The sequence below is a fragment of the Solenopsis invicta genome, chromosome 5 (genome assembly GCF_016802725.1).
Source record: "Solenopsis invicta isolate M01_SB chromosome 5, UNIL_Sinv_3.0, whole genome shotgun sequence".
NCBI lineage: Eukaryota > Metazoa > Arthropoda > Insecta > Hymenoptera > Formicidae > Solenopsis > Solenopsis invicta.
Window position 1 is genome coordinate 2,055,789 of NC_052668.1, and position 22,372 is coordinate 2,078,160.

Consider the following 22,372-nt stretch of genomic DNA (forward strand, 5'->3'; position numbering starts at 1 on the left):
CTTTTTTAGTTCTTGCCAATTTATGGGATAAAGTCCGGGACGGTAAAATCCGGAATTTAGCATGGTTTTTTCCACTTACTGGACTTTTCCTGCCATCCCTGGCCGCCGGGCTATAACCGGGGGCGCCTTGCGCGCCCAATTTTAAAACACCGCAGACTACGCGTGGCAAAACCGTGCCAAGCCATCGCACGCGCCAAGTCGGCGCGCACGCGCACACAAAAGAACGCACGTTTGTCCCACTTCGGCGACTCCACCGTCAAGCGCCGAAAATAACGGAGGCAAACGGAGTTGCCGGATATAAATAGGGCCGCGTGCTCCGATAAAGCCGCCTTTTTCCCGTCAGCCAGCATCACCGCCTGATCCGCTGCGCCTGAAAACAAAGTGGTCGAAGGTTCTTGGTCAAGGCAAAGGTACTTCGCCTTTTCCGTCTAGCTCCTTTCTCTCCCGCATCCTCGCGAGCGCGAGCACCCGACTCTCGTCAAGGTTCTTGGCGAGAGGAAGGCTCTCGATCAGCTTCCGAGCGGCGGGCATCTCTGCTCCTCCGTAGAACGCAAGACAACGGAATCGCCGTCTCGGGATTTTGGTCGAGGTACTTGATGCGTTCCGCGGCCTCCAGACCGCCATCGCTCCCTGCACGCACACGGCCGTCCTACCGAATAGATTGAGAGTTGTACAAGTCAAAGATAATAAAATTGTAAGAAGGAAAAAACTAACTTAAAGTCAAAATATAACAACAAAAAATAATAAATTGAAAGCTGTACAAGTCCAATAATAAAATTGTAAAATGGAATAGATAACATGAAAAGAATAATATAGATTATATACCTATGAGTTCCGAAAACTATATGATGCTAGTACGAATATACATCACAGAGTGTTGTGAAACGAATAATAAGGTAAGAGAATTGTCGAAACAGAACGATATGAATAGGAAAGGGGGGGGGAATGATCAGACGTTAAAGAGGGGAAATAGGATCGAGAATAGGAAGATACGCGTCAGAAACCAGTTTGGTATCACTTTGTTTGTTGAGTCCTTTTTGTTGTCTTTTTATGTATAACATTTCAGATATTGATTTTTTTTTTTTAAAGGATAGTTCTTTATCTAAAATTTCTACATTAATGTAGAAATGTAGAAATAAATGTAATTGACGATTAAGTTTATAAGTTATTGTAATTACAAATGTTTAAGTTCAAATTATTTAGGATTTTTTAATTTCTTAAAAAAGCATTGTTATAAATTTTTTTATAATTTTAAGACTTACAATAGCTTACTGGATACTTACTGGACAACTTTCATTTTAATCTGTTTATATGTCTACGATACTGAATTTTAATAAATTCTGCCAAATAATTTCATTAAATTCTTTGCATTCACTGATTTTTATTTTAAATTTTCTTAACGTTTTATATTGAATTCTTATATAATCTTAATGAAATGATACTGGAAATGGGTTGAGATTTTCATATGTGATTCAATAATATATCAATGTTATTCATTACAATTTTAGTAAAATATTTTTATTAGAATTTATTTTTTTATTTTGTGTAGAATGGTCGTAGACCAGACTTTTTTTGTATTTTCTCTAGGCAGAATTATTCTCCTGTTCAACTGAGAAAAAGGAAGCGGTACCAAAATTAAAAATACCATATTTTTTGGCCAAAGAAGGAGCGCATTGCGATTATTTAGTATTATGGTTAGATTGTGACAAAGAGGGTGAAAATATTTGTTTTGAAGTTATCAATGCGGTGCAGCAGGGAATGCACAGGAAATTACATATAAATGTAAGTTACTTCTATATTGTGCTTGTAGACATTAAAACTATCAAATTTTTTTATAAAATAGATTATGGTTGATATAACAGTATATATGTTATAGGCAAATAATTATTTTTACAAAATATCTATTTACCTACGATGGAAAATAGCTTTTGAAACAAATGCTATCTATTTGGTCAAATGGCTTCCATCCGTTTATTTGCGTTCAAATGCTATTTTCCTAGACAAATAGCATTTGTCCGATTGCTTGTTACAACACGAAGTGAGATTCCACGTGGGTTTATCATTTTCTTAACAAAATGTTTATTATTTTTGTTTTTATATAGTGAGAAAATTATAATCTCGCTTTGTATTGTAAACTATATACGGACGATGAAGGATTCTCGTCCTCTAAAAAATATAACCAAACTTATATCAAATTTTTGTTGTGATTGATAATATTAATATTGAGCAGATTATTGTTATTTTGGATCAAAAATTTGGTTTGAGTTTAATTATTTTTTTTTTGAGCCGGATTATATCTTTTGGGTTCCTATCTTTTGTAGGGAGGATGAGAATCCTTCATCTAAATGTGTTTTGCAATAAAAAACCGGTCAAAAAAGGAATTGCGAAAATAATTATAAACGTGAAGGTAAAAATTGGCAAGAAAGTAATTGTAAAAGGTAATAATTACTTTTTACAATTATTGTTTAATGAATGTTTTACGGAATACCGTTTGCTTAACAGCAGTTTAGTCAAATAGTCTAGGAAAATACCATTTGAACCAAAATAAATAAAAATCATTTGATCAGGCAAAAATTCTTTGATGACTTTTACATATACTTTAACATGTTTAGAAAGTATATGTATACAATGTATATGATTGTTTATTTTAGAAAAATGTATATAAATGTTGTAATTAATTGCTCATCTGTTTTTAAAAAAATGTGTAGGACAAAATCAAATTGTGTGTACATCGTCAAGCAAACAGATAACATTTGTCTAGTCAAAAGTTATTTTCTTAAAATAACTATTTGCCTAGACAATTGCTACCTGTCTAATTAATACCTATCTGACGACATATGTAATACACTTTGACAGTTTTGTCCACAGAATATTCAAGAAAATAAATAATCAACTCTCATAGTTTGCTTTGAAACAAAGTTTGTTTTGAATGCCACTTACAATTAGGCGAATATATTTATCGTATTTGAATACAGTAGGCTTTAACCTAATTCAAGTTAGATTAATGACGTCATTAATCCGCCATAGAACCCGCTGCACTCGAAAACGCTAATAGTAAACTAATATTCAATATAACTGATCTTTAATGCAGCATATTTTATTTACAAGCATTTTATTCTCTTTAGAGAAATTTAATATTGGCAGTATTTAATTAATGATTAATTACTTACCTGAAGTATTAATTACTAAAATCAGATAAATAATGTAAGTTTAAAATTTCTTCAAAAGATAATAGAAATAAATGGACAAAAACAAAAAATTTACATTTATAAAGTTATAAATCTAAAATAAAATACATTGAAATATATTTAGTCATCGTCTGATAAACTTTCATAAGAAAATTTTTTAATGCAAATATCTTGTACAGAAAATTATCGTCGTACTATTTTTGCTCAGTTTCTGGTAAAAAACTCATTAATAATTTTAAATCATTACACAATGTATCATTGTTTATGGAAAAGGCAGTATTTGTCGATTACTGAATGACAAGACGTTCTTTACAACCACAATACAATCTTTGTTACTTTAATTAATGTGAATCAACAATTAATCCACCTTAGTCCTGTTTTGCTTAGATCATATCATTTTCACTATCACAAAGCAATCGAAACATGTTCATATTTAAGCAATATAAACAACATGAATTCTTTGTTCATTTACAGAAAAAGCTCATTCTAAGTAGAATTGTGCCTTTATTTTAGCCATTTTCTCAATTAATTGCAATATATAATTTTTTATATCTAATTTTTTTAAATGAATAACTAAACATATACTTTCTAGAAATGTTAAAGAGTAAAAGTCATTAAAGCATTTTTTTATACTTGTAAAAGTTTTGAAAATTATTTCAGAAATGTTGTTTTAATGTATATAAATGTTAAACATATTTTTTATTATATAGCTTTTTTTTGACAGGATATATGGCGAGCGCGATTTTCTGCCATTACTGAAAAAGATATAAAAGCTGCTTTGGCCAATCTGATAAAACCCAATGAAAATGAAGCCAAAAGCGTTGATGCTCGTCAGGAGCTGGATTTGCGAATAGGCTGTGCATTTACAAGATATCAAACTAAATTTTTTCAGGTATAATACAATTATTTTTGTATTGCGTTTTATAAAATATTAAATAGTGATATAAATATTATACTTTTAGGGCAAATATGGAGATTTAGATGTATCTCTTATTTCTTATGGTCCATGTCAAACGCCTACGTTAGGATTCTGTGTACAGAGACACGATGAAATTCAAACCTTTAAACCAGATCCATATTGGGTATTGCAAGTATGTATATCTACTATAGTTGGGTAATAATTAAAAAGTTAACAGTTAAAGTGAAAAAGTTAATAACTTTTAACTTAACTCTACCAATCCGTTTTTCACTCCTTAATTAGATTAGTTGAATCACTAATAAACAGCTGTATTTTTCAAAAAATTTTCGAGTTATAAAAAATCTGAGAAAATTTTGATAACATTTAGGAATATGATTATGCAATTATATGATCCGATACATGTTTTTTCTTTTTTGTATTTGAATTTGAATCAATTTGACAATAGGAAAGTAGTTTGATTTTTAAGCAATCTTGGTTAGTTTACGAAGAGTTAACTTAATTAATTTTAAATAAATTAATTTTTAACTTTAACGAGTTATTTTTGAAACACGTAAACTTTAATTTAACTTTTTTTCTAAAAATGTAGGTAAGCAATTTTTTTAAATATTTGATGCATAAATTCTGGGAACATTTTAGAGATGGCGCTGAAATCTAGATGCATAATCTTTTTAATCTAGTTTACCATTAATACTGTTAGTTAACTTATATTTGAGCGTACATACATACATAATTCATATTTGTATACATTTTTAATGTAAATGAAAATGGGGATCAAAATAATATTATATATATCTGACACTATGTTGTATATTTTTATCGCGGAAAAAGTGTCGCTGAGACAAACACATTTACGAGTCGTATGATGAGCATCTGAAAGTATCCTGTCAATCTTGATTCCAATAATTTTGAAATGGCAACGTAAATAACAAATCTCATTGCGGACGGCCTCAGAAAATAAAAGACGACAACTTGAATAGTTATAAGCCGAAGATGTAGCACAATTGTCTGTATGTAGAGTTGGCAAAATAGTTTGTCATTAATTACACTGTACTTAGATGTTTACATGCATCGAAAAAGATTTAGAAGAAAGGGAAGCAGGTTCCACATCACTATTTTAAAAAGCTTTTGGCAATCAATTAACACCTGCATCTCAGTGCATACTCGATAGAGAGAAAGTATTTTCTGTGGGAAATAGTAATTGCCAATGAGAAATGATATATTACGACAATCCTAAACGCAACCAGGAATGATTAAAGTCAGGACAATCTTCGATTTCGAAATCAAAGCACAACCATTCAAGCATAAGATTCTCCTCTGTATCTGATGGGACCAGGATATGCTCTATTATAAGCTGCTTAAACCTGATAATGATTGTTGTAGAGCACTATAGTCGCTAATTGAACTAGCTGAACAAAGAAATTTGAAAAAAGATCTTTGGAGCTTGAGTTAGAAGTCTTAGCACAGTTAGACCGGTATTCATAGTCGATTCTTATTTCTAGATCGTTCTAAGTAATGTCTTAAGATGCTAATATGGATCTCTGATTGGTTGATGACATCTTAAAATGGTACTTAAAATGGTTTTAAATATAAGAATCGACTATGAATACCGGTCTTAGTCTAGACGTATAATCTGGACCTTGCTCTTTCTGATTTTTACTTATTTCGATCAATGCATAATCATCTTTTTGGTGTGTGATTTAGAAATGAGATTGAAGTACAAAAATGGCCTGCGAATTTATCACATTTGTAACGACCTGACTTCCGCGCACGGGTGGTGTTATTTCGGTGGACGAGGACGCGGGTAGGTCGCCGAGAGAACTAGACTGACTTTGTAGGTTGAAAAAAGAATTCAGTTTATTATATACGAAAACGAAGATACAATGTAGTGTTTGCGGACGTGGCACACGAATGGACAAATGAGGATGACGCTCGGACGGACGTGACGTTGTACTTATTTCTACGCGCGGGCGAACGAAACGAAAAAATAACGCTTGGACGGAAGCGGTAACGACGCGCGGACGGACGAATATTCGCGAGATATTTACACGTAGGTGATTCTGAGTCGAATTTCTCCGAACTCGGAATCCGTGTTTACAAGCCGGCTCGGCCTTGCCGCGGCCACGGCCACGAGCGCACGGGCCTGGTGACAATACGATTTGCGCGCGCGGTGCAGCTGTACTTCGAGACGCGATCGCGACGCGCAGCGGTTAATACCGCGGTGTTGTTGCGGCGGTGGCAACGACTCGCCAAGATCTCTTAGTGGAAGCGCGGAACTCCATAACCCAGATCGTGGGTCGGTGCCGACGGAGAGGAGATCGGATCGTGATGTCTCCGGTCCGCCGAGACATTTCTCGGTTGAGCCCAAGGCACTTGAGCCCGTAGAATCGGAGGCGGATAGAATGCTTGTCGCCGAGATTTCTCAGTAGAACCCAAGGCGCTTTCGGTTTGGAGCGGAAGGAGTACCACTTCTTAACGGACGGACGGTTCAGATAAGAAGAAACCTCGATTGTCGAAGCGGCGGCGCTTAAAGAAATTTGAGACTTTGTACGTTTAAAATAAGCATGGCGTGAACTCGGAATTACAACATACTGTGCTTTCAGAATAAGCCTATAAGCTTTAGTGTAAGAGAAATAATGGTTTGAAAATTTTATGTGTAAATGACGTGCACAATCAGTTTGAAGAGTAACAGAGCAGTAATTGTGTGACGTGATGGTTGAGAGATCGTGCATTAGATGAAGCTGAAATCGAAGAGGACAGATAATGTATTCATGAGTGCGCTTGACAAAGAGCGCTAGTTGTTTACCTGGTCTTAGGGCTATTCTTCTGGCTTTATCTTTCATCCCGCGCGCGACCGCGAGTCGCTTGACTCTCCGTCGAAGAAAATTTTGTAGTACCGACGTCGATTGAGTTCGTCACTCCAGCACTCCAGGAATTTACGCATAGATAATATATTTTCATATAAAAAATATTTTTTTGTTATTTCATATAAATTTAGAATTAAAAAATAATATGTTAAATTTATTTGACGGTAATATTGTAATTATTTTACTATTTATAGTAATCTAGTTTTAGGAAATTATAATATTCTAATTTAATATAAATAATATTTTTTTAAAGTAGATTTTACTTTAATTTAACCTTAATACTTAACAGAGTTACTTTTTTGTTACATGCAATTTTTAACGTAAATAAATTAATTGTATAAACTATTAACTTTGAAAATTAATAAATATCATGAGCTTATAAGATTAAAAATCCAATGTTCAGGTAAAGAGCTATAGATGAAGCTAGATATTAGTGTTATCAATTTAACCTTTAAATAAATAGGTGAGATGACCATGCACACAACATCCTAGGAAACAAAGAAACAAGAATACAGGATTAGAAACCTTGTTCTGAAGAAAAAAATATTATTCACAAGTGTTAAAGCTCATTTTTTATATTCTTTTATTTTCTAAGGCTTTAACTGAAATAAATTTAAGTATAATAATATTGTAATGAAATGTAATATTTCTTTGACATTTAAAACATGTTAGTACTTTACCTACCTACTTAGGTAACTTTTGATCGCCTACTTAAGTATAAACCTATATTAATATGAAATTACAATAATAAATATGAAAAAATTTTTATTGATTTATTTTATTGATTTATTTCGTTATTCCAAATAATTAATTTGGTAATTATGTATATTAAGGGGCACCATGCCAAAGATCTTGATCTTGACACATGTTACAGAGGCAAAGGTACTGACAAACTTTTTCTTATAAATTAATCGTCTTGTATAGTTTTCAAGACATACTTATATAAAGCTCAATTTTGAAATTTCATTATTACCTCGTTTATACCCCAATCTTTGATTCTACGGTGAATTGATAACACTAATAACTAGCTTGGCGCAAGCCTTTCTACCTGAATATTGAATATTAACTTTAACTTAAATTAATACTTTAAAAAATTAATTTACCCAGCCTTGATAACAATATATTGTATTCTGAAATGTATGCCTACAAAACATTTTAATTTGAGATTTTTATATTTTCTATTTAGATTATTTGTATAACAATAAATAATATTACTTTTTTCTATTTTTAAGGTAACTGTCAAGTCTTCCGATGGTCAAGATATCGTATTAAGTTGGGGTCGAGTACGTTCTTTCGACAAAGAAGTTGCAAATATGTTTTTAAGCCATGTTAAAGAGCACGATCAAGCAACGTGAGTTGTATCTTAAACTACTTCCGTTTTAGGAGACACATATCGATATGAATTAACATACTTAAATAGAGTTTGCTAATTAAATGGAACGCAATGCACAGTACGTGCACACACTTTTAGTACCTATGTAACCTTACATTTATTAAAAAAAAAATAATTAGAAATTTTAATGTAAAATATAAATTAATTATTTTTTATTATTCATTTCAATATTATACTTTATTATTTACGATTACAAGGTACATAATACGTATTATTATAATTTTTTAATTATTGACCCTTACCGTGTAAACGAGGGTTATTCAAAAAAGAGGTTGTTAAAAAGTGTCAATTTTGCTAGGTACACTCAAATAGACATTAAAGAATCATTGTCTGGATCCTCAAATGACAAGAAAACAAACAATCATTGGTCCGAGAAATAATGGGAATTTTGCAAAAATAGCTTAAATATAGTAAAAAATAATATTAGCCGCCGACGGAATCCGATAGCGCACGGTGCGATAGCCCACCAACCAATCATCTTGACTTATCTAACCCAACCAACGGAAAAACTCTAGGCATTGGCCGCTGTGAGTGATGGTGTTATTGGTCCCGTGTGCTATCGGCATCCGCCTATTAGTCGCATCGTATGTACAATTAATAATTGGAAAACTCTGATTTTAGCTAAAATTGTGAGTACATACTGCATGTAAAGATTACGGACTACTTTAGCGCACTATCCAGAATGCACTACGTGGAAGTATACAGAGTCCACATAGGATCGCTTTACAGAGATCGAGTCTCATAGTTTGTCATATCTGTTGTTTTTTGTGACTTCAAACCCTCTCTGTCGTATGTATGTGTGTGCAAATATATAACATAAAAATAAATGAATTCATACCTTATTTGCACTGTCAAAATCTGTCGATAATGATTCTTCATTAAACATTGAGTTGTTTTTTTTTGAAATCGAGTTTTATCAAAAAACCATACAAGTGTTGAGAACAGTATCCAACAATCGTTGATCCATCTTGCATTTATAAATATGTCCAATAATAACATCAATTCCATCTTTTATCGACAAGTAAATATACAAAATGATTACAATAATTACTTTAATGAAGAATCATTATCTTCAGATTCTGAAAGTGCAAACGAAGTGTGAATTTGCTTATTTTTATTATACATTTGCACACACACGCATACACGGCAGAGAGGGTTTGGAGTTACAAAATACCACAGAAGTGACAAACTGTGGAGTCCTGATCTCTGTTAAAGGATGCTAAGCGGACCATATCTCTATGTGATGTATCCTGAATAGTGCTAAAGTAGTTTGCGACCTTTTCATACAGTAAGTACCAATAATTTTAGTAAAAATCATAGTTTTTTAATTATTAACCATTTGATTAATGTCATTTTTTACTTTATTTAAGTCATTCTTGCAATATTTCAACCAATTTTCGGACAAATTGTGTTTTCTTGTTATTTGAGGATCCAAATAATTTTTTAAGATCTACTTAGGTATGTCTTGGAGACCAAAATTGATGCTTTTTTAATATCCTCCTTTCAAATTTCAAAAGCCGTTCTCCTGAAAAATTTTGTTCATCCTTTTGAAAGGATAGAGGAAAATGCCTGTGAAAACCTGGTAAGGTGCATTTTTCATTTTTTAAATGAAAAATATGCCCGACACCGTTTACACTAAATGGGTAAAAAAATTAGTTTACATAAAATATGATTACGGCTGGGAAGTAACGCATTACTAGTGATTATTAGAAAGTATTCTTAAAGCTCCTGAGTACTTGCTGCAGCCATATTGAAGTCGTGATGTCAGAAGCGAGAAATTGCGTGAAATAACACGTAATATTGTCAAACATGCCATTTGTAAATAAAACCAATTTTGATAAAACAGACGAAGCATATGGCTTTAAAACACTTCTAAATATCGGTCACGACTATCCTTTTTCTGCTTAACAGTCAGTAAATAGTCGTAAAAAGCATGTAAAGTGAAGCTATTGAAACAGGAAAATACACGGTCACATAATTTTGTCAAACATGCCATTTGCAAATAAAGTTAATTTGGATAAAACTGACTAATCAGATGGCTTTAAAACACTTTTAAAGATTGGTTACGACAATCTTTTTTTTGCCTAGCAGTCAGTAAATAGTCGTAAAAAGCACGTAAAGTGACGCCTATTCAGACAGAAAAATACACAGATAGCTATTGAAAGTAGTGAAAAATGTACTTTTATGTATAAAATTCAAAGAAACTACTCCATTTTTACGAATTTGATAAATACGAGACAAGTCATATTTTCACAACAAAACACATAATAACAAAATGACATGCACGACAACATCTCATCATCAATCTATCACGTTTCACGTGTATTAGTTCTAATTTTGTCCGCGAGGGAATGTTGCTGTCGTTCTTGGATGAGGAGTCAGGCGTCTTAACAATAACGTTAGCTCTTTGTGATATCTTTTTTTAATAAATATAATTTTGTGAGTCTTGTTTTGGATCGAGTTTGAATCTAGTTTGAAAAATATAAAATTCAAAATAGCGGATCCAATATGGTAAACGGAATTTTCAAAATTAACTAAATTTGCTTGAAACATGTTACTCAAGAGTTTTGGAGGTTATTAATTAGGAATTCAATTTTAAAAATAAAAAATTAAACGTAGTGGATCTAATATGGAGGACAGAATTTTCAAAATAAATTGAATTTGCTTTAAACTTTGAAAATTACATTGGTCCGCTACATTACATCTGGCATTTTGATTTGTGTATTTTTGATATTGAATTTGTAATCAGATATTTTGAAAACATCTAAATAGCAAGTTTCAAGCGCATTTGATTGGTTTTGATAACTTTGTCCTATATTAAAGCCACCATTTTGAATTTTTGACATTGGATTCGTAATCAGCGACTTCAGAAATCCCAGATAGTGATTTTGAAGTATAGGTTTTAATTTATTTGCAAAATTTTATGCAAATGAATTTAATTTCTGAAAATGACAATATTTCAGTATATATTTATTAATAACAAATTATTTATTAAAAATTCTAAAACTTATTAAAATGATTCTAAAACTTAATTTATTAAAATTACAAATATGTTTTTGGACAGATAGTGTAACAACACAATGATAGTAAGAAAGCCTTCTTTGGTCGCAGCTAGATCTTAGTGCCTATATTTATTCGTGTGATTTTATATACTTCTTTGAATTCAACCAGAATGTGCGCCGAATTTTTTCCGGTCATAACACAGCATGTCGAATAAGAATTAGTAATATCACTATTTTTATTAAATTAATTAATTTAATATAATAATTGATGTTGATTTGCATCTATATACCCATTCCCCCCTGAAAAAACTGTAAGAAATTTATTGCGAAAAATAACACCCCACCCAGGGGCAATGTCATGCTAAAGAAATACGTGAAACAATTTATTGATAAAATGAATTTGGATGGTAAGTGTAGCTTCCAGAGTTACACTGTGACGCAAATGGTTAATGTTTAAAAAAATGTTTACTCTAAATTCTAGTAAAAATGTGTGTACTAAAAAAATTAATTAAATAAATTATTAAATAAGTCTAAGGCTCCTGGCGCCTCAGTTGAGTACTCCGCGTTGGTGTATCGATGTATCATTGCGGACAAAATCAAAACTAACAGGCGTAGAACTTTACAGATTAACGATTAAATTTTATTGTGTATGTCATTTTGTTATTATGTGTTTTATTGTGAAAATTGTTTTATTGTGATTTCTCTCGTATTTACTAAATTCGTAAACATGGATTGCAAGTAAAGTTTCTATGAATTTTATACATAAAAGCATATTTTTCACTCCTTTCAATAACTATCCATGTATATTTCCTGTCTGAATAAGCTTTACTTTAAGTTCTTTTTACGACTATTTACTATTAGGCAGAAAAAGAATAGTCATGGTCCATTTTTACAGGTATTTTAAAGCGATTTTGTTATTTTGTTTTATTCAAATTCTCTTTATTTACAAATGCCACATCAAAAACATTTATGTGTGATTGGGCGAGTTTTTTAATTTATTGCCTGATTAATTGCATTATGCGCAAATGCAGCTTTTATAGAACAAAGTTGCATTTGCGCCTAATGCGATTGATCGCTTGATGAATTAAAAAATTTGCCCATTTGTTGCTTATGACGTCACGACTTCAATATGGCCGTGGCAAGTAGACAAGAATCTTAATGAAGAAAAGCTTGCTCTATGTACAGAATAGCCTGGAAAATGTCAAGTTTTAATATGTATTATTACTTTTAACATTAATTATCAAATAATGTGCTTTTAAAATCTAACAACTTACCATAACAAAAGTAATGAATCGTTACTTTTCAAATAATGGTAACAGTAACGTGTTACTTTTTAAAATTAGTAACGGGTAATAATAACGAGAATTGCTTTTTAACTCGTTATCGTTACATAAAAGGGTCAATATTTGAAGCTGGTTTACGGATGTGTTCTAATATTGTTAATTGATCAAAAACACATTCCAACTTTCCTTCCGAATAAGGTCGAAAAATATCGATTTAGTTTGAATCAAATTGTAAGTAGAAAACGATATATGTTTATTTGTACCAAAAGTATCGACTGTGTTTCCTAAAAGATAAGCAGTTTCATATATAATTCAGAATCTTAGTATGTTAGAAAGATTACATCATTTGAAATAAATCTGTGTATAGTGTAGTCAGCGTACAAAGTACGGAAAAGTCCAAATCTCGACCTATAGCATTAAATACAGTGGAGTTGATGAGAGTCGCGAGTTCTGGTTTAGGAATGGGTCCACAACACGCTATGCAAATTGCAGAAAGACTCTATACTCAAGGATACATAAGTTATCCTCGGACGGAGACAACTTCATATCCTGAAAATTTTGATCTGCTGTAAGATTCCTGCAAATTATTTATCTAATAGTAGGGTTGAAAAAGATATTTTTTTTTTAATTAATTTACTCTTAATGGCTTATAGAATCAATTTAGCTAGAGATAAAAAATTAACAATATTAATTACAGGTATGTAGATTTAAAAATTAACCCTTAAACACGTAAATGGGTCTGAGAGACCCCATATAAAGTTTTGAACGCTTGCTGTGTAAAGACGGAATGGGATAGGAGGTTCGGACCAAGATGTAAAAAAGTTTGAAATCTTTTTTTTCGATTGATATGGTTGATCAACTTTTTTGGTCAACTAGAATTTGAACGGCACGGCAGCAAAGTTTTGTTAGGGTCAATGTGATTCATATAGTGTGTAAGTGAAACTATTTTTGTGAATATTTTACATAAAAAAGCTGGACAAAATACGTTCAAACAGGTCGATTCGCGGATGTTACTTGCATATACTCTGTCTAAAGTTAGAATACTATAGAATGCTCTAGAAAAGGGAGTTTTTCCGAAATATATCATGAAACACAAACAATTTTTAATTTTAGACAGGATTTAATCAAAAATACCTTGTATTTGTCTTGTTACATAAGTACATTTTTTAATAGAAATGACAATGATATAATTTTTTTTTTAAAGTATGAATCTTTAGCTTTAAAACGCCGTATTTGAAAGTCCTTAAAAGTTTTTTGTTGCAAAGATATAATTTTTTGAAGGAAAAGTTAATTTTTGACCAATTTCTCATTTTTGCTTAATGGTTTTTTCTTTATAACTTCACAATAAATTATTTTTCGGCAATGCCGATTGCGCAGTCACACTCCTGAGATTCTGAACTTTCATTTAAAAAAAAAATTGTTAAAAAATATTGATTTTAATCAAAGTTATAGCTTTTCAAAGTTGGAAAAGTCTCTCAGACCCGAAAATGTGTTTCCGTATTTTACAGGATTGGTGTGTTTAAGGGTTAATAACAGTGCTAAAAGGACTAACAAGCTGCGCAAAATAGTTGTTGCTGATATAAGTATATACATAAAGTGGGGTGAAAAATAGGAAATTTTCTGATTCACGTGGTAAATAGCGGAAAAGTTGCTATTTGTGAATACGAATTTGGAGCAAAAAAATTTTTTTAATTGGTTAATATCTGCTCACGTATTGCACTCAAAATTTTATACTAATGCCTAACAAGTTTGATTTCTTAATAGCTTTTAGAATTTACATTAAAAGAATTTACATAATACATTAAAAGAATTTATACAACAGGCAAGATTATATGAATCAATTGTCACGTTGTGATATCGTATATAAAATTAGTTGCACTGACTGCGACGTTATGAATGTTGGTGAAATTAAAAAGCAGCTTAAGGCAAATATGCATAAGCATTTTTTGAACATTTACAAGAAAAATAGATCTAATATAATTTTCACTCATTAGATTGAATATAACAATGAGTTTGATTGGGATAAAGTTCTATTTTGGACATAGTCCACATTGGGAAACAAAGCTTTAGTTTCAACAAGCAGATATACTTCCAAAAGCGTATCTCTTCATTCTCGACTCAATTTCTCTCGCTTAACAATTATACATATGTATTCTTTTTCTTATTGTTTGTTTCTATATTTACTCTTCCCTCTCTACTTATAACTTTTATGCTTTCTAAATAATATTTATATGATACACATGTAAATTTTTGAATGAGGTATACAGAAGGTCGCTAATAGAAGAAAGAAATATATGACCAATGATTTTTTAGAAAAACAAATTTTGTGGCACCAGTGCTGCGGTGCGCCCACTTAAGAATTAAAACTACGAGGACATTACATGTTAACGACATATGAAAATGGATGGATCTCATGAAAAATAATTTCCTGTTTTTATGTGCTATTTTAACTGTATGTAAGGATAGCTGTTCATAGGATCGTTAAGTACCGATCATTAATGCGTTACAATTGTTAAAATTTTCACCATTTGAATTAATTGTATTTCATGTTATATTTACTAAAGATGACCATCTTGTAGATTGAAACATATTACTTGTAAATTAAAATTTATTTACATCAGTAACAACTGTCTTGCTTGGTTTGTTAACTCTTTTATCATTGTTATTAATTTAGTTACGTTAAATGTCGCTTAAACAAAAGCAATTTAAAAAATTATATCAAGATTAAATTAACTAAAGTTAAATTAAAAGTTTTCAATATAAATAAATTATTTTATATTATATATTATACTATATATTTTATATTATAAATTATAATGTTATAATTTTCTAAAATTAGATTATTTTAAATAATTAAACAATTACAATATGACTTTCAATATAAATAAATTATTTTGTTGACAAATTAAGTTTATGTGAGATAAAGAAATATGTTTTTTACGTATAAGAATTATTTTTTCTCTTTATAACTTTTTTCTTTTGAATTTTAAGACAGGTAAAGGACCCCGCATGATTTATATGAAAAAAAAGAGTTTTTAGTTGATTTACTTGAATTTTTTATATGTGTAGTACTATGTATTCTTAATAAAAAATCTCAATTTTTAGAACATTTCTATGTCTAGTTTTGGAATTAAAAATATTTGAAGGTCTCTTTCATGATATCGGCTCATATGTATACCTACACTAGTTTGAGTTTGTATGCTTACTCATATATGTTTATCAGTGCATATGAATGTCCGTGGATAATTACGTGTGCGTGCACACGCGGGAGTGTACGTGTGCGCACGGAAGATGTGTGCAGCAGAGATAAGGACCTTATGGTTCGTCATTTCCATAGTATTTAATGACTTCAAACCCTCTCTGCGTGTGCGTATTGTATGTGCGTGCACGGCGTATGTATGTGTGTGTGTGTGTGTGTGTGTGTGTGTGTGTGTGTGTGTGTGTGTTCAGTAGAGATAAGGATCTCATGATTCGTTAATTCCACACACACACACACACACACACGCGCGCACACATGCACGCACGCACGCACAATATGCACATGCTGAGAGAGTTTACAGTCATTAAATACTACGGGAATGACAAACCGTGGGATCTTTATCTCTATTGACACACATGAACGCGCATACACACGCCCGCACGCACACAAACACGACCACGTGTGCACGCACACGTAGTTATCCACGGATACTTATACGTACCGATAAACATATGTGAATAAACATACAAGCTCAAACTAGTGTAGGTATACATACAAGGTGTGACAGAAAAATAATGAGTCTGATTTTTTTTTGCAACAATTTTACTTTATTTTTATACATCAATGTTATCTCTCACAAAGTAGTTTCCTTAAGCAGTTATACATCGGCGGAGGCGTTGTTTTCGGTCTTTGTAGTACTGCTGGAAGACCTAAACTGGAATCACCTTTAGCTTCTCGGTTACGCTCCTTTAGTTATCGATAGTCCCAAGATAACGTCCTTTTAAGTGGTTTTTTTTTATCTTGGGGAACAAAAAAGTCACACGGACTGAGATTCGGCGAATAGGGAACTGAGAAACTACAGAAAAGGGGGAAAGGGGGATTTTGAAAACTGTGACTTTGTTCCCAAGATAAAAAACCACATAAAAGGACGTCATCTTGGTATTATCGATAACCAAAGGAGCGTAACCGAGGAGCTGAAGGTGATTCTAGTTGAAGTCTTCTAGCAGTTTTACGAAGACAGGAAACAACGCCTTCGCCGATGTATAGCTGCTCAAGCTAACTACTTTGAGAGGGATAACATTGATGTATAAAAATAAAATAAAATTATTGCAAAAAAAATCAGTTTTATTACCTTTCTGCCACACCTTGTATGAGCCAATATCATGAAAGAAACTTTCAAATATTTTTAATTCCGAAACTAGACATAAAAATGTTCTAAAAATTGCGGTTTTTTATTAGAAATGCAAATACTACAACATATAAAAAAAGTTAAGCAAATCAACTAAAAACGTTTTTTTTCTTATATAAATCGTGCGGGGTTCTTTATAACTTAGGAACAAAAATTAATTTTGTTGAAATTATAATAACTAACAAGGACAACTCGCCAGAGGAAACCTTGAGTACACTAAAAATGTAGTAATCTTTTGATGCTTTTTGATGTCTCATTAAATCAAATATAATATTATTTTCAATTTCTATATTATCACTGTTTCAAAATTTTGGTCTTACCGCGTTGATTTATAACAATTTACAATGGACATCAAAATCTTTTTTTTATTAATTATTGTTAAATAGTTGATTAGGTATCTACATTTAATAAATTTTATGTTGTATTTCGGTATCTTTTTTTTGTTCTGGAGGTGAAGGTTTATGTGTGTACTTGGAAGACCTTCTTCTACAAACTATTACAGTTTTGGTTACGATTTATATTTCCCATTTAGTGAGTTCTCTTTGTAAGTTAAATTAAATGTTACCAATTTTTTATTTTATTATTTAACCTTTTAACTAGTTATTACCCAACCCCATCTAATAGTTATTTTGTTTGTACATGTATAAATTGCTTAATGCACACGTCATGTGATATTTGACAATACAATTATTTTATTTTATTTCAAGTTCAACGCTAAAACAACAGCAAAATAGCCCGGAATGGGGCGAGGAAGTTCGTCAGATAATAGGGACTGGAATCAACAGACCAAAAAAAGGCCATGACGCGGGCGATCATCCACCTATAACACCTATGAAACATGCAACCAGAAACGAGCTCGACGGCGATTCGTGGAGATTGTACGATTATATAACGCGACATTTCATCGCTACGGTATGCAATATTAAGATATTTATAAAACTTTAAAGTAGTTCTATCAATTTGCATTATATATATATTTCTTTTTCTCTTCCTCTATTTTGAATCGTAGCTGGCACGGGATTGTAGATATTTGAGTACCACAGTAAAATTTGAGATAGGCATGGAAATATTCACAACTACTGGTCATAGCCTGTTAAGTCCTGGTTACACGAGTATTCTCACTTGGCAGGCACTTGGTAGTAGTGATACTCTGCCGAAATTTACACCCGATGAGAAAGTAAACATTCAAGAGGTAAAAAATATTTTTATTATATTCATATTAATTTTTCTTTACCCTTGTTTTTAAGAGATCCTATAGTGATGGAATTACCGATATTATTAGGTTTAAATTTTCTTCAAATTGGATGTAAAAGATTAAAAACTCATGTATTTAAAATACGATTAAAAATATAATCCAGGAGATTTAACTTAAGAACGAAAAATTATACACAGATCATATACAGGGTGTCCAAAAAGTTCCGGAACGGAAATATTTTGTAAATTAAGCATTTTAGGAAAAAGTGTTTTAGATAAAAGTTGTAGGGTTTCAAAAGATCTATTTTACCGATTGTATCAGTGAGCTTGGATGGCGTCGCCAAGGTCAGATCAAAATCACATTAATTTTTTTAAATGGAACACCCTATTTTTAATTCCAGAATCTAATAGCTGGTGTCAAGAGCTTTCCAAAACACTAAAAGAAAGTTTATTTTTGTTGAGTATTTTCCGAGTTGTGAGGCTTGAAAGCTACAGTGCACTGTAACTTTCAAGCGATATAACTTGGAAAGTACTTAACAAAAATAAACTTATTTATAGTATTTTGGAAAGCTTTTGAAATTGAATACAAGAAAATGCAATAAAAAATATAGAATGTTAGGGAAGTACCAATACCTTTTAATTAGGGATCTACCGATACTCTAACATTATATCTTTTATTGCATTTTTTTATAGTCGATTTTGAGAGTTTTCCAAAACACTATAAATAAGTTTATTTGTGTTAAGTACTTTCCGAGTTATGACGTTTGAAAGTCGCAGAAATCCTACAACTTTTATCTGAAACATTTTTTCCCAAAATGTTTAGTTTTCGAGATATTTCAACGTCCTGGAACTTTTTGAACACCCTGTATAATTTAAAATTTTTTTTCATTTTTAAGCTCAAGTTGAGTTTTATTTTTGTATGTATACTTTAAATATGTGAAAGATGTAACGAACCGCCTTCCGATCCCCCCCCGAACTGCCTAACCGTCCAAACCGTCCGGCCGAACATCCGCCGGACGGCAATTAGCGGCGCATAGCGCCTAATAAATTGTACAACATCAGAGCGAATGAGCGATTGCTCCCGTGCTCTCGTCTTCGCGCGCACGCGCTCTCGTTCCCGCGCCGTCCGCAGCCACGCTCTACGCACGTGGTCCGAAGCGAGAGACCCGAAATCGAGTGGCGGGGATGCTGCCGCCGGACCGCTCTGCCGTAACGCGCCGCACATCCCCTCGCCTCGATTCTCGGGTATATAAGGCGACGTTCGCCGGAGGTAGGGACCTTACCCTTCTGGCCGGTCCGCCGACTAGAAGTCCTAGGTTGCCATCGAGATCGAGTGCCTCGGTCTCCGTTAAGACACTTAGCTAGGAACCGCTTCCGCCTCCGATCCTAGCTCCGTTTCCAGACTCGTCGACCAGGGCTCAAGAAGAACTTGGGCCCTGTCAAATCACTTGACATGAAGGCGACTTCCATCCGATAAGCATCCCGAGTCCGACGCCACCTCACGTACGGGGGTACGGTGCCTCCACCAAGCGCACTTGCCGTGAGGGGGTGTCCTCCGGCGATTACTCGCGGTATTAACCGCCTCGCGACGGGCCGCGCGACGAACCGACAACAACGCACGGATCTGTGTACGCACTCACCGCACCACGCACCACGTCTCACACGAGCGTCACGGCCACAATAGCAAAGCCGCCGCGATTCGGAGAAAAACACTCGACACAATTCCGCGAATTGCGTCTCGCGCGACAGGTGCGCTCGACGAAGCCTGTGTAAATAGATTCCCGTACCGCGTATACCAAGCCTGTATATATATATATATATATATATATATATATATGTTCCGAATTTCTGTGTCACGTCCGTCCGCGCGTCTATATGGCTAATTGAGATCCGCGTTCGATCACCGCCTGATCGCATCTCCGAATTTCCGGATCTTCGTACCGCTAATAGTACTGCGAACTAGTAACCACAACCGTAAATGTACCGAATTTATGTAAGAATAACCGCGTGAAATAAACATATTTGTATCTGCCAACTTAAAACACGTCTAATTCCTCCAGGCGACCTTTTGCGCCCGTTCCCGCACCGCCAACCGTCCGTGCGCGAAGTACGGTCGTTACAAAGAGTTTTTAATTTTATAAAGCTAACTCGAAAAAAATTTGAACTTGTAATATCGGTAATTCTGTCACTTTAATATCTTCTTAAGAGAATATGTTTTACCGATTAAACGCGATATTTTTCATACAAAAATATAATTTTTCTATTGACATATTATAAATCCTTCTTTCACAATTAAAGTATAAAAAATAATGTATAGTAGAGTCAACAATTTTATATCGAAAATGAAGAAATATTGTAAAATTACAGTTTTGTTATTGACGTCTGGCATCATGATATTTGTTTTACGTAAAAGTTTTGTATTTTGTACGTAAACAAGCACAATTCCTAGTTAGAATGAAGAAACAATATTGTTTTTAAAAATGAGCAAGTGTTTTAGTTTAAAAGTAAATTTATCTAAAAAATTGTATACTCATATGTGCGTGCGTTATCGATTTACCGATATAGTAATTTGTAGATATTAATTACTACAATAATCATGTTGTATGCACATAGTCAATTCGATCGGTTAAACTAATGTTTCCAGCTCATTAAAAGGATATTTCTCGCTTTTGGATTTTAAAACTTTAATTATTGTTTTTAACATATTTTATTAGTTTGAATCTTTATAAAGAGAATAAATTAAAGGTAAGAGACTTGTAAAAGTTTTTATTAATGTATAAATAGTTTACAAAATTTTAAATAAATTTTGCATTGCTGTAAATAAATTTGAAGCTTTAAATAAGTTTTTTTTTTTAATTTTAATATACACAAGGCAACAAAATTATTGCAACACTCATTTATACCAAAATTTTGAACAACTTTAAATAATCATAACTTTGTTAAAAATTATTGTACTTGAAAGTTTTTTTTTCTTTATTTTAAAGCTTAACGTCTCTACTTTAAGGTGCATTTGATCAATTTTGAATTTCTTCCTTCCGCTGTTTCTTTAAAAGCAAGGACATGTTGTTTTCAAACATTTGCATAGTTTTGACGCACTCCACGGGCTAGAATAAAATTTTTTTGCAAATGTCACGATAGCCATTGTAAAATTTGGAGTTTTTTCTGTAAATTGATAAAAAAATTAGGTTTGTGTTACGTCTGGCGAGAAAATTTTCATTTTTCCGCGCCATCCGTACTAATAATAACCCAATCAGAATCCGGAAACATCCTCCGATCAATTAGATAAATCCCGCATCAGTCGATATCGCTCGATTTCAAATTTCATACGGCTTGGCTACCTCGTGCCGCCCCTCGACGCGCAACACCCGCGAGCGTCCATCGGCGCGAGACAAACATCGTGCGCGCCGACCCCTCGGCTCGCGGCCCCCTCTGATACCGACAAGCTCCGCGCGTTGGAATTCTATTCATCTTTCCAATTTAATACGAAATATTAAGAATGGCAAATTTATTATTATCTAAGCGTGATCCACTCATGGACGCTTCCCACTGCTGTGTCATGCAACTCAGATCGAAACAACTTTAAAATCACGGCCAATAAAAATGACAAACAATTTTGAATCAATCAATCTCCTACGAACGATAATTAAACCTTAACTTTTTATACATAAAACTATTGCATGTGCTTGGCGCTATCGCCTCGCACACTCTCAATATAAATTCTATTAAATTCTATTAATTTCCTGGGCACTGGATTTCGCGTCGGGGCTTGGTATGCGGTGCCCCCGCGAGTCGCGATCCCCGGAGAAGTCTACAAGCGCTCGCGCGATATAGGCGCAAGCCGCGCGGTCGCGGAACGGGGCGGGCTTCTAAGGGCCACACGTTACGAAAAACTATCGCTCCGAATTTTCCGCGAACCTGAGGAATCGTCCCGCGACACCTCTTGCCCATATCCTTGCCTATATAAGGAGCGAAATCGGAGCTCGAAATTCAGATCAGTCTTGTTGGTCGAGTGAGATTCGCTGCCATCGGCGACCACCAACATTCAGACCTCCAGGTACGATCTCAGCGACGGGAGGGCTTTACTCCTGACGTTGGTCTTCGGGGTGGCCCCGGTCGGATCGCCTCTTTTCCTCTCCCTCCT

The 22,372-nt window shown here is 33.2% G+C and overlaps 1 protein-coding gene across 4 annotated transcripts in view; it reads left to right on the top strand.

Moving 5' to 3' along the window:
• The window catches only part of LOC105204960 (DNA topoisomerase 3-beta-1), a 67,170-nt gene that overhangs the window by 15,992 nt on the left and 28,806 nt on the right, over positions 1 to 22,372 (top strand). For 2 of the 4 annotated variants that reach the window (XM_039449048.1, XM_011174243.3), the window contains 7 exons: positions 1,588 to 1,782; positions 3,913 to 4,080; positions 4,151 to 4,279; positions 8,204 to 8,322; positions 13,017 to 13,217; positions 17,745 to 17,949; positions 18,047 to 18,229. In XM_039449048.1, the coding sequence (XP_039304982.1) occupies positions 1,588 to 1,782; positions 3,913 to 4,080; positions 4,151 to 4,279; positions 8,204 to 8,322; positions 13,017 to 13,217; positions 17,745 to 17,949; positions 18,047 to 18,229 (1,200 nt within the window). Of the gene's footprint in view, positions 1 to 423; positions 897 to 1,587; positions 1,783 to 3,912; positions 4,081 to 4,150; positions 4,280 to 8,203; positions 8,323 to 13,016; positions 13,218 to 17,744; positions 17,950 to 18,046; positions 18,230 to 22,372 lie in introns of those variants that run through there. The other 2 variants (XM_039449049.1, XM_039449050.1) reach the window with 2 other exon arrangements.